This window comes from Zootermopsis nevadensis, unplaced genomic scaffold (assembly GCF_977971745.1).
Source record: "Zootermopsis nevadensis isolate Lab colony 2312 unplaced genomic scaffold, Znev_1.0 Znev_ptg000004l, whole genome shotgun sequence".
Classification (NCBI taxonomy): Eukaryota; Metazoa; Arthropoda; class Insecta; order Blattodea; family Termopsidae; genus Zootermopsis; species Zootermopsis nevadensis.
Window position 1 is genome coordinate 3,182,396 of NW_028259136.1, and position 13,829 is coordinate 3,196,224.

The window sequence follows — 13,829 nt, forward strand, 5'->3', positions numbered from 1 at the left end:
ATATCATTATCGTAATCAAATCTGAAGTTAAATCAAGATTACGCGACCACCATCTTCCTATTTTACAGTCAACAAAAGTGAAAGAACTCCTCATACACGACATATTTTCCCCAAGAACTATTAGACCCCAATCACAGAAAATTGCGCTACCGACGATCCAGTGACATCAGTTTTTTTACCAGGTCTTATAGAAATCCATCAAACGGTTTGAATAGATTTAAGGGAGACACATACGGAGATGATGACATAAATAAAAATTCCTTTAGTACAAAATTATGAAAAAGTGAAAATATGCATTTGTCCACAGCCAGAAAACTGCATTTCATCTTACGAACCGCACGCATATTGCGTCGTCTACTCGACGGTGGACAGAGCTAGCCTGCGATGCGCTGAGGAGATCCTACAATGTCTGTGGAAGAACGACACAGTGTCTTCAAAAGCTGTTATCCTAGTGGGAAACAAGACAGACCTTGTTAGGAGCAGGACCGTTCCCACTGAAGGTGAGTTCCAAGAACAAAGACAATTAGTACAGGCCCTGCTGTTACGGCATGAGGCAGCTGGAGACACGAGTTGGCTTTTTCGAAGACAAATGACAGGACGGTTCAAGATTTTGCGCTTTTGCGATTACTGGATGCAAATAAATCTTTCCGAGTGATCAGCTGTGAGAGAGTGGAGTCAGTATCAAATGTTTCGGAGACTACCTCTGCCTCCATCACCACGGATGATTTAATTATTTTCGAAATTTTCCCCTCGATTCTTATTCATAGCAGCATCTAGAATATACACTTTGAGTTAACGATTGACCACGTTAATGTATTTATAAAGATGTGTGCTCTTCCCATTATTATTATTATTATTATTATTACTATCATCATCATCTACCCATGAAGATGAAAAAGATACAGTTTCCGAAGCTCCACTCTCACGCGTCCGAGAAGATTTAAATTAATATACTTCAGCCTCTGCTAAACTTAAAATAGAAATGTATGTTGTACTTTCAACGTAATTAAGTCTAATGCGCTGTTGTTGCTTCAACATGGACTAACTGAACATTTAGTGACTACCTACCATCGTACTTAGGAGACCCTACAAATGCTAGCACGAGACCAAAACACACCACAGTGCGATAATCATATTCAATACCATCTATTTTGATATAAATATCAATTTCGTTACGTTTATGCGTAAATAATGCGAATCTAACTGTCACAGTCAATAAATTATTTAGTACTGTCCCACATTGAAACACGGTTATTTTATAACAAGTCGCATATAACATCAGTATACCATTTTAAGAGGGCGTATGTAACCTGTTACAAATTGTCTCCTTGCTTCAATGTTACTTTAGAGGATCTCTTAAGTTATAAAGTGTACAGCTAAGTAAATTTAACACAGAGCTCCACTGAGACACTAAATTAAGGTAATTCTGAGCGCGTTCTACCGTAGTCGTTTCCTGACACGGCAGGACTTCCTATTCACAAAGTTCCTAAGGGCCTATCCAATCAGTACCCGCGTCATTTCCCCAGTGACAAAGCTGTCAGGGCATCAAGTAAACAAGACACAACGTGACAACTAGTGTAATAAATATAGTCTGTATATAAAATTATCTTTTACATTTAAAACTACGCGATATGAAGGGTTAATAGAAGGCAATACTTCGCCGATTTTGACTGAACCCAACCTGCAACTACAGCTCTTGTAACGGACTAATATCTCCATGCATAACACTCAAAATCAGAAATTATCCTGGCAATAATTGTGGTAATGATAAAAATAACAACACACTTTGATATAAGTGGGATAATATTACTGTATAAGCAAGCGAAATTTAAACGTAAGTTATTAATTTATACTTCAGTTCCTTTGAGTCAGAATATGCTGGAAACAGAGTCGAAGTATGCAAATTTTCCTTGTCATAAATATATCAAGTAAGAAAATATTACGGTATGTAGTACCGATTGTTACTATGTTCGTCGTGACTGCTAGAGACAAAACTTTGATTCGCATATTCTACGAGATTTCAGAACGTGTGCAAGTGCAGAGCTCACTTGAATAAATCTAAGACTGACGAGCAAATTGTTTATAACTTTTGTAAAAGAAAAATATGTGCTAAATTAAAATGCCCTAAGGACTTAAGTTGTTTGTTGCTGCATCACCAGTTTTCTTCTCAATACGTGTTCAGAAAAAAACCACATAATTACTTGTAATCAAAACTGAAGTTTGTTGCCTTATTAAAGTTTCAAGTAATTTCCTATACTTTTGACAGATCAATGTTTACGAGAGAAATAAGGATGTAGCCTGTAGCGACTACGTGTATATTTCTGTTTTCTTAAAGATAAACACAGCAGCACAGACTGAATTGGATTTGTTTAAACTCATCTCCTATGCATTGTAGACCCGGCTTTCCCATCACAGTACATTGACCGAACTTAAGTCAAGTTTCCCTTGGATAATCATAAGCACACCTTCAGTTAATGGCGTGATGTTGCTATAACGCTTCATCTCAGCAGTGCTACTTGAATGAGATACATTAAAAGGTCTCACAAAACATAAATAAGTGGTCCAAACAGATAATCCTGGTATTCAGGTGTTTCACGTCCTCATGTCCGCTTTAATTGGATCATGTAACTCACCTTTCAATGACCTAAATCCCCCAACCAAGAAATCCTAGCACCTGTAGAAAATATTCAATATCTCTTAGGCTAATATTCGCAATCTAAAATTATTATAACATCTTTCCGGAAAGCAATTCAGTTAAAGTCAAATATTATTAATATTATTATCAACATTTATAGGCCTACTAGTATTTTTCAGATCATCTAAAGGACATGTAAAAAAGAATTAAGGTATGTCTATCAGTCTGTTAATCCACAGGACTGTTAGTCAATTTCACATGCACGATCATAACAGTTGTGCTGAGGCCACTGCAAGTCTCTGTGAGCGCCGTTTGAAGCTCTGCATACATCCAAGGGGCATTCGATTTTGTAGTATTCTGAGAAATTTCTTGCTCTCTCCACGTAAATATGACAAGTAAGGAAGAGTACTGATGCCAGTTTACGCTTCCTACTACATGGTACAAATTAATTAAATGACGTCTAATCTTGAATTATCTTTTATAAGACGTGTCAGTCCAAGCACACTTCCGGCTTCACAGCTATTTCTTCGTCTTGATATACTTCCTTCAGATAAATTAGACGTCCCTTCAGGAATTCCACGTCTTCCAGCTCCCACAGGCTTATATGTTGTAGAAACATTTCTCAACAGTCTTCAAAGGTTTCCGCTAAAGAAAATAAATCAGGCCCCTACTTCAGTCTCATGTATTACCATATTCAGGCGTGCCACGTTTAAAGACTCAGTTAATCAGCCCAGAGCTCGTTCTGTTTCACGGCCGTTGAATGTAATGTAAATGTGCATTACGTACAATTAGATATTGCTCAGTTCATGTGAACATATCGAAAAATGAATACCTGGCCTTCTTACCTGAATTTTATAAAATGTATTCTTGACAGACGTCGTTTATTCTTCTCTTTGCCTTCTACTGCAGGAAATGCCATTACATTACAAACTTCACTTCTGGATTTCTCTTTTAAATACAGCAGTCTAGCACAGCAGCGACCGGCAAATTCCCGGATATGGTCGGAATAAAAACTAGCCTCAGCTAAGCTTCTCGTATTTTTATTCAGTCGTATCGATCAGGTCGACACGGCATTAACGGGTCTGAGTCGTTTGCACGAGGTAACTTAGCTATCCTGTAGTTTCTCGCAGTTGTCCTCAGTGTCTCAAAAAAAAACAAGTAAAATCATTTAAGTATCTACAATTGTTACCCTCCACACCTTTTTAAAGTTTTCATTCGCCATCATCTTAGCACAAATAATTCTACACAACCTCAACACCTAACACAGCGTCGTAACTTAGGCAAACAATTTAATCTGTTCAGTCTTCCAGATAAATTCCTTAGGACAAACTAAGATCACTTTGTGCAGTATTCTTTAAACTCTACTCCAAATGGACAATCAAAAACGTCTCCATACAAGCAGTACTAAGGAAGTCTAAGGCTGCAACAAATGAACTACAAATTTAAGCATATTTCATCTCGTTTGCTGCAGAGGGGAAGAACATGGCGACATCTTACGACTGCAAGTTCATTGAGACTTCGGTGGGCATCAACCACAACGTGGACGAGTTGCTTGTGGGAATACTTACACAAATCAGGCTCAAACTGGAAAACCCGGAGCGCGCAAGGGACCTGTTCAGGAAGAGGAGTTGTTCCCGCAAGAAGAACAGAAACAAGTCCCCCCTGGGTGGATCAGGGGGTCACAAACCATACAGGGGCTCCAGAACGTCCACCAGCCTGAAGGTGAAGGGCCTCCTTGGTAAAGTTTGGGCACGGGATTCCAAATCAAAGTCGTGTGAAAACTTACATGTTCTCTAAAGTGTAATTTTTCAAAAAGAATGGACGGATTTTTATATTGTTTATATTACAAAACATAGGTTAGTATGTAGAAATTAGCCATAAATAGAAGGATTAGGTATTAGCCCATTTATGACAGATCAGATTAACTGAATAATTAGATTGGAATTTTTTTATAAAGAATGACAAATACTTATGATTTAGCCTCTTAACACGGAGAACTCAGTATATTTTCTGAAAAAATGCAATAATATAAGTATTAAGTGATGCATTTTTAAATGGCTTAAAGTAATAATGAAGATACAAAATTTTATGCAGGAAAAATATTATCATTCCGTTAAAAATTAAAAGGAATCATAAACATGGCTTTATCAAAATTCGTAGGAAACGGTTTAACTTTAGTTTCTATAAATCCACAGCCATAAATAAATTTAATAAAATTGTACATTTTTAGAAAGAAATATCTGATTCTGCGTCATACTTAGTTACTGATAATTAATTACTTTACAATTTATCGTGTTCTATTATTTTGAAAATAATTATTTAAATATCTTTCTTGTCCGATATTCATGTGACTCTGCATCAATTTTTGCGAAGGAGACGAAATTAATTTTTGACACGATACTAAGGAAAGTATTGTTTGCATTTACTGGTTGCGGGTAGCTTGAATTGCACAGGTCTTGCGCGAACTAGTGTTCTTTTCGACAACTCGCTTCTGTTTGGGCAGTCCAGGCCACCATTGCCGACCGTTGTGTAAAGGAACTTACGTGAGGTGACCGCTGAGTAAATTTGCTGTTCGCAATTTTTAAGATGACTCAATACAATGTATGGTCGTTATAAATGGGCTACGACAAGTAATGACATGTACGAGTTCTTGATAAACATGTTTCAGCATGTTAATAGAATATAGTAACATGTTTAAATTGATAATTTTTATAAAATGTTTAACTTATAAAGACAAATATGTAATACGATTATGTGTCTTTTATTTTCGTAAATTATTTCTGTGTCATGCTTTTGTACGTTCAGTTATATGTGTGTTAATTATTCCGAAATATTTTGTTACTGTAGCGTAAGTGTTTATAGAGTCCCGGTTACTACAAAATCTGTTTTGCACTGTTTGCACACTTACTAACCAACTTCGGTCAAGTATCTCACACACAGTCACAGGCACAGTGCGTATGCGCACATTAATAGCCTATTATTAATTAATAATAACATTTTAAGACACTATTTTACGGAAGAAGGAATTTTTTATTCAAAATAATTATAAATATAAGTCACTTTGCAGCGTATATCTAGAATGTAGATTCATATAATTTTATAGTGGCATCAATAGTATTTTTAAAACTACAGTTTTTAAAATGGGGTTACTACACACCAAATATACTTGTGATTCAATTAGTAATCAAAAACAAAACATAAGCATTCCCTAAACTTTCATTATTAACACCCATCGAAGCTGTTACTATAACGTTCCAAAATACGCACGTTTTAAAAGTGATTAAAAATAAATACAATTTGTCTCACTCTGCAGACATAAACCCTTTTATATTTAAATTAGACTGACCAAATAGTCACAGTTTTATACCATTGTTCAACTAAATAAGCATGTAAACATAATCAGAATAGAATGTCTTCAGGTCTCTGTTAAAACGAATGCATAAATGTGTGGTATGGGAATTAAAAGATGTGTTTGGGGTATCCTAATGTCAGAAGCTATAAAAAATGAGTATGTGGAAACAAATCAGCAAGATGTGCTTCCAAGTAGCGGAACATTTTACAGGGTTTTACTGTGAATAAATACGAATACACACAATAATCTATAAATGAATTGCGTCGCTTATCCATAGTCCACATAAAAGCACGCAAGAAAATGAGTAATTATACACAACAGCTGCTCAGAAAATGGCTGAAAAAGTTCGTGTGTTGTTGGTTTCACAAAACATGTTTCAAACAGGCCTACTCAGAAAAACTTACTGAAATATTGCACAAATTTTGTGGCAAATTAATGAAAAATAACTTACTATTAAAATGACGAATTAACGCATCTCTACAATTCTACTTAGTGGGTATTACAATTAGTAATTTAGCAATAAAAATCAGACAAAATTAATTTTCAAAATACGTTTAATCTGTTTAACATAATAAAAAGTCACACGAATGTAGGCCTGTTTTGATATGTCAGCCAGTGTAGCAAAATAAAAATTACACATGACTGAACATCAAAAGCACTTAATGCGAATGGATAAGAAGGAAACCCTTTCTCTAACCAGTGATAAAGATACAAAACAGTATCGCTATTATTGAACTAAATTTATGACATTTCAATATTTAGCAACAATTACCACATAATCAATACAAGGTATACAGCACAGGTCCTAAACTGAACTAGACTACATGCACATTCCAGGTAATTAAAGATACTGCGAGACTCGTGTCTGGGAATGGCTAATTCAGAATTATTTGATATTAGTTGTTGCTTCGATGTTGACTGCCAGCGACAAGCAAATATATCAAAACCAAACTAGTCATTAGCATTAAACCTAAATACAAGTAAACTATCAATTCACCTTTTGCATTGGTGACTCATTTTAACGATGTGATCAAATTGTACTCCAATTTTAAATTCATAATATATTAGATATAGTATATGAATATATTGCGCCACACCTAGGGGTCCATTTAAATAGGAAAAATAAAATATAAAAACGTTTAATTCTAACATAAACAACTAAAAGTATAACTTCAAATACTGAGGGGAAATATAGACCAAATATTTGATGACCAAAGGATTAAAAATATTACATAAATATCCCCTTCAATGTGCCTTCATTTATGTGGAAAGGCTTTCAGAGGAACATTTTTTTTTAATTTTAAAGTCTCAAGTCAGCGAAGATTGTATCAGTATTTGACATCCAGAACAATTACGGTATAATTTTCTCCCTGAATTTAAATGAATTAATTTAGCATTAAAAGTATTCAGGCGAACTAACAAATTTTTCAGTTTCAATTTAGTGGTTTCTCAATAACCATACTGGAATTACATAAACTAAATTCTACGGTACAAGGTATGTAGGGTTCTTTACACTACATCCAACAAACTTCTTCCGATAATACGAAAACAAATTATTATAGCAATGCAATCGGTAAACTGTCATGAACTACTGAACATGTAATTCCGTCGCGCGAATTGGATGTGTTTGAAGATAAATGCGATAAAACAATAATGCTTTTGCCGTGGAGTCATTTGTAAGCTTGAGCGCCAGAGAAATCGTTCAGCTTTCTGCTACTTTCTACCTAGGGACCAATCGGTCCGCACGAACATCGCATTTATTACGCTAATTTTAATTATTAGATGGATGAAAGCAACTCAATGCTTGTGAATTAAATTATATCGATCGACAAATAGATACGTTTTGGAAGATGGCGGAAAGAGCTCAAAAATAGTATTGGCTCAATAAGTATAGTAAGTAGAAGTATTGCTTTAGAACAGAAAGTAACAAATCTTCATTGTTCCGACTGAAACAAATTAAATACAATAGTTTATCCTGTGCAGTTATAATATCAACAATAACAAAAAGCTTATTCTCACGTTAAGTTAAAAATTTTGTTTTTTGATTAAGCACGCTAAAACTTTTGATTTAGTAAGCTGCTTATGACAAAAATGATTTTTGTTCTGAAAAAGATAACCTGGATCATAGGGGGTTAAGAATAGTCGCATTAGGTGACTCCAGATATACCTTATGCAAAGCTTCAGAAGTCATTTTGCTATTAGTTGCAGTATGAATTAAATACTATGACTCTGACAGTAAAAAACTTAATAAATAATAATATAAATTGTAATCCCCAGAAAATATTTTTTGCAAACTTGTATATTTAAGATCTAGTTGGACCAGAATTTGTAGAATATATTTACTGTGATGTCATAAGAGTAATACATTTTTAGTACAGAAACTCAACTGGTATGAAATTAATATATCACTGCATGTTGATGACTAAAGGTGTAAAAGTTCTCTTTTCAATTATAAATGAGGAACTCAATGCATTTGAAACTAATCTTACCAGTTCTGTTTTGTCATAGAGGGTAGTGAGGGTATGACTTCTGGTTTGTGTTTTGTTTGTCAGTTATTTAGCATTTTAAAACAAACTGACTCACCACTCTGTAATTTATATCCTATATTGCACCGTATAACCATAGTACTATAATTTCCAACAACCATGTCTTCATCACCATAAAAATTCATGCTTCGTATAAGTCAGCTGTTTGATGTTCAACTGTATTTAAAATAGTACTTCAACGTAACATATGTGTACTATAATGCACCAATGTGTATTTTGTCTTGATTTTACAGAAGTATGTTGTCCATATTTTAGTTGAGGAATGATCTAATGTAAGTGAAAACCGTCAGTCAGCATATATATATCTGTATATCTTAAGGATAAAATTTCAGTGTTGTTGTTTCCGTGAGAAATCTAAGTAATTTGTATATCAGCTGTTATGCTTGTATTTTATATACATATTAAATTTGTGTCATAAGTTTTATAATTCAAAGTATTTTAAAATTACTTTATAATTTAGCTATGATGAGCGTACATAATCAAAATGAGATCTTCAATTAACATGATTAATTGGAAAGTAGTAATTATAAATTCCTACACTTCTAAAACACTGACCCATTACTGATAGTGTTCTATCGTTAATGGATCGATACTTAGAGGTACAGGTGTGACCTTCCTTTACATAGCAATAGTCTTTCATATTATGGCTTAGATATAATGACAGTTTTTTAAATAAGTAGTTCATTGTAATTCAGATTTTTAGTATTCCCAATGTTCCATACTTAACTCTGTTTCATGTCCTATGGATACTGCTATCTTAAACATGCACTTTCAAAATGGATGTGACATTCCTCACTGTAAACCTACCGACCTCTGTCAGATCTTTAATCGCAGTAACATTAAGATAACTTTCGACATATCAATGACGATGAAGTCGTGAGAACAGCTGCGGAAAATTCGAGTCCACGTACTTTTGCAAAACGTGTTCACTTCATACTCTTGGACGAACAAACAGTTCTTAATACTAAGTACCAGAAGAAAATTCAGACTGAATACTTAAGAAAGCATTGCAAAAAAAATATTTGTCTGAAATCGTGTAAGAAGCTTGCAGGCACACAGGCAACTATAAATGATGAAATGCGAACAATGGGTGAGACAGGAGCGCAATAATTTAGATGCTTATCTCGGTTAAGTGTAAGAGTAAATAATGTGAATGATGATATTTTATGAGACCCATATACTGAATATTTCGCTTACACAAAAGACCACTACTACAAAGTAACAACAAAAAGGACATGAATATACAAAAACCAGGCACGTTCCTACAAAGAACCAGAAATTAATTACTTAATTAAAGCAAACATTAATATCGAAGTGCACAGGAAGGAAACTTGCATATACTGATTTTTTAATTTCGTGTTATAAAGATAGCTACTTATTAATCGAGACATTTAAATCAAAGACGCCGGTAATTTTTTTTCTCAAATGCAATACTGTAACTGTAAAACCGAAGGAAAGTTCGTATGAAGAAGAAACAAATTAAGTTTCATGTACGAGTTTTACATTCTTAAAAGAATATCGCCAATTCAGAGAAATAGCTTTCAGAAGGTGCAGATAATTAAATTAATCCAGCAGGTGAAGGTTGCGTGCTCGATATTCTTCAGGAACTATCTGAAAAAAATCCGAATGTTCCTGAAGTCTCAAGTTGCTCATAATTAGCGGCACTTTTCATTAAATCAGCAGTATGAATCCTGATTTACAGATTCCTCTTTATATGTTACTTTATGCACGTCACGCCCTCCTTGTCCTACATCTTTCCCCTCTCTCGGTCTTCATTCGTGATTCTCGACGTGATACGTGCAGTCGTTAAGTAACAAATTTCTTTTCCAATACCGGTTAAACTGACGAAGGTAACTGTTAAGTAGGATTTGTTGTTCCCGCGGCAGTAAAAACGAATATGACTGTGTTCTGGGTTGTAGCGTCGTGTAGTCTGGCAGAAGTTTACCAACGTTTCATAAAATGAGGATAATAAAGGTAACAAGGACTTCTGAAATGTCGGTGAACTTCTACCAGACTACATGGAGCTACAACCCAGAACACGGTCATCATGACAATTCAAAATTAATTAGTGTCGCCGTTGCAATGCGTATTTTTCTATGAGTGTAGTGTAAGTTTAGTCACACAGCACCCGTTTCAGTTAGAAGCATAGACGCCAATATTTTATTTATTTATTTGCGTAATCCGGTCATGAAAACTAGCAATGGCTGGGGGTTCGTCGTGCTGACCACACGTCACCCTATATCTGGTTGGATGATCGTTCACCTCTACTTAGGCATGTGAACGTGAGGCCAGCAGTCAAGCTAGTCGGCTTTGGCTCTCAGAGGGCTCTTACGCCACGGATTATTATTATTGTTTAACTACACTACCTGTAGCGTAGACTATATAGAATCAATGAGAAAAAATTATTAGTGAACGAAAAAATATATGAATGAAAATGTTATGGCCTAATTTATGGTATGCCATGAAATTTGCCAGGATGGACTGAGAAAACTCACGAAAAAGACTTAGGACGGCCGGTCTCAGGGCCGAGATTTTTTTAACCCGGGACCTCCCGAATACGAGGCAGGAGTAGTCTCTACTCCGCTGCGACGTTCGATGACAGCCAATATCACACATTAGGATAATTCTAATCAAATCTCAATAACAGATCGAATGTTTCCGTCACTCGATATCATTTCGAAAAGTTAAGAAGCAACTAAGTACATCTCATTAAATTACATTTGTCATCGGGGTCTCGGTGTTGATTCCACGCGATATAATTCAGACTGCATTTCTTTTCTTTCGTTAGCTTCCTCTAATAAAAATCTAAAGAAATATGCCACAAAACAAGGGCAGTAAAACCTCTGTATATTTTCCTAAAGTCACTTGTAGACTTTGTTGAACGCAACTGTCACTTTCCGACTCCTGCCAGGAGCTGCATGACTCACTGCCTAGCGCTATAATGTTTTCCCGGTACAAGTCAAGCATCGCTCCATAAAAACAACAGAATTCTCTTTCCTGTTTTAGTAGTATCTGCCAAAAGCCTGCAAAAGACAGTTTCAACTTTATCAGAGAACACACAGCATTACTCAGTAACAACACACAAAACAATTCACGGTTACATTGCCTTTTCAGCACACAGACTAGTTCGTTCAATTTTATTAAATCAAACATGATATGTATTGATGTTTAATTAGTTCTTTACAGGTTTGAAGTTCACTCAGTTGTAATACTTATTGGCGGCTGCCAACACAGAAAACAACCAAACCACACAATAAGCAGGCCAAAATTAATTTAAACACACTTCATCTAAATTCTCAAAGTCACATTCCCTCGATACAAAATTTAACAATTATACGCATGACTTAGTTTCCAGATCGTCATTCGTCAAATTACGGCATGAAAACGAAATTAGCATTAAATAAAGTAAAATATAATGTATTACATACTTTAATTTACAGCATCATGGAATTTGTCTTCAGACTTGCGTGTTACCTCTTATACTCAAAACTACAATTTTATATCTCCAAGTTAGTATTTTAGGCACATTTGAAACTATCAATATGACATATATATTGTTCACAATGTTTCCTGCAATTAATAAACTCACAGCTACCATAAAAAATTTCGTAAGTTTGAAGCCTATTCGTTTTCATTTTAACTATTTGCTTAAAACATTATACTATTATTATTATTATGAGTTCGATTTCGTGTTGAGAAGAAATGGCTTCGTAACTTCTGTTATCCGCTTAAGATTCATTATTCGGCCAATTAACAAACATTCACTGTACAATAAATAATGTATGATAACAATATCTCCACACTTGCATCTTACAAGTCGTAATGTCCCATATACCCCATATAACTTAATACTATAATTTTATGTTATGTTATATCCTCGTATTGATTCAGTGTCAAGATGAAGCCCAATTTCCTTCTCATTACACTGCAGTGTAGCGATTTACAGTCATGCTTCGTTTTCTGAGCTGTTCGTTCTATTCTATTAGTATCGGAATGAATAAGTTGCTACTTAAATCCATTGTTCTTATTAATAGAATAATCACTACCGTAAAATCTAACATGTATCCACATACAGAGGCACATGAACATCGAAACACCTTCTGCCAACTAGTCGAAAGTGTATGCATAGTTAGGAGGATAATATTAAAATTGGTCTTAGACACACAGGCTGTATGATATAACATGGATTAAGTTGGCTCAAGATAGGCATTTTGTGGACGGAAGGGATAAGTCGTTGTTTCCTATGGGAATGTCTCGTTCATGTGATTATCGCCTGCTGAATGAAGAATCATGAATCTAGTCACCTAAATGATGTTGGTGAAGTCAATCTGATCACTATCATTCACTGATTATTTTAAGTGGCATTCAAGCTCCAGAGGTATTTTACTGAAAATTAAAACAAACCACATTCTCAAATTTACAAAGCCTAGGTTCGCAGCAAATTTAGAACGGATACCACGTGTGACGTGGGAGTGAATTTACAGTCTCCGCTACATGAAAAACAAGAAGGCAGTATTTTTAAACACGGAAGTCTTCATAGGTTGGTTGTTGGTTTCAATCTGAGTAAATGTATGGCTTGTAGGTCTTCACGTCTGGACATGTTACTCGGTGTTGCGAAGCTAGAAACAATCTAAAGCGGATTATTATTTTTGTCGTGATAAGCAGAAAGAATTCTGCCAGAGCAGCGCTAACTTCATCTAAGGTTCAACGAGAGTGAGATCTACGTGTCCTCTCCCATAACGCTTACCTCATCAGGCTTATTTTCCATCTACTCTAGACACATTTTAAATCTGTCAGAGCAAATCAAAAGAACACGTAGTCGATTATGTCGTAAAGAATCATAAATTCTACTGCTTATTAAGCAGATCAGCGGTTGGGATGTTACATTGAACAGAGGCAAGAATCATTATTCCTCTTATTTAATTAAATGCAGGGTGTCCCAAAAATATGTACACCCAGCAGCAGCGCCTTTGATGGGCACTTGTCTATCAGTTGCTCACAGCTGTCAACTTTGCCAAGAAGCTAACGGGAGCGTTTAAAAAAAAACTTGCAACAGATTCGCTAATTCACCAAGTTCCAATGCGGACGTATGTAATGGTTTAGTTTATTGAAATGTTTTTATTTATTTTATTTAATTATTCTGGAGCATTCTGTAAAAACCATGTTATATAATGGTAACGAAACTTACAGATCGTAATTAGATACTTATTTCATGACACGAAAACGCTTTCTATGTTACGAATCGTCTTATAAGAACATGACATTATGTAAATAATTATCATGATAGACAGATAGG

The 13,829-nt window shown here is 35.0% G+C and overlaps 1 protein-coding gene across 2 annotated transcripts in view; it reads left to right on the forward strand.

Moving 5' to 3' along the window:
* LOC110830847 (uncharacterized) overlaps positions 1-8,960 on the forward strand; it is a 180,336-nt gene extending 171,376 nt beyond the window's left edge. For both annotated transcript variants that reach the window (XM_022066186.2, XM_022066187.2), the window contains 2 exons: positions 308-500; positions 4,107-8,960. In XM_022066186.2, coding sequence (XP_021921878.1) covers positions 308-500; positions 4,107-4,432 — 519 coding nt within the window. In that variant the 3' untranslated portion in view covers positions 4,433-8,960. The remainder of the gene's footprint in view (positions 1-307; positions 501-4,106) is intronic.
* The last annotated feature ends 4,869 nt before the right edge of the window (positions 8,961-13,829 follow it).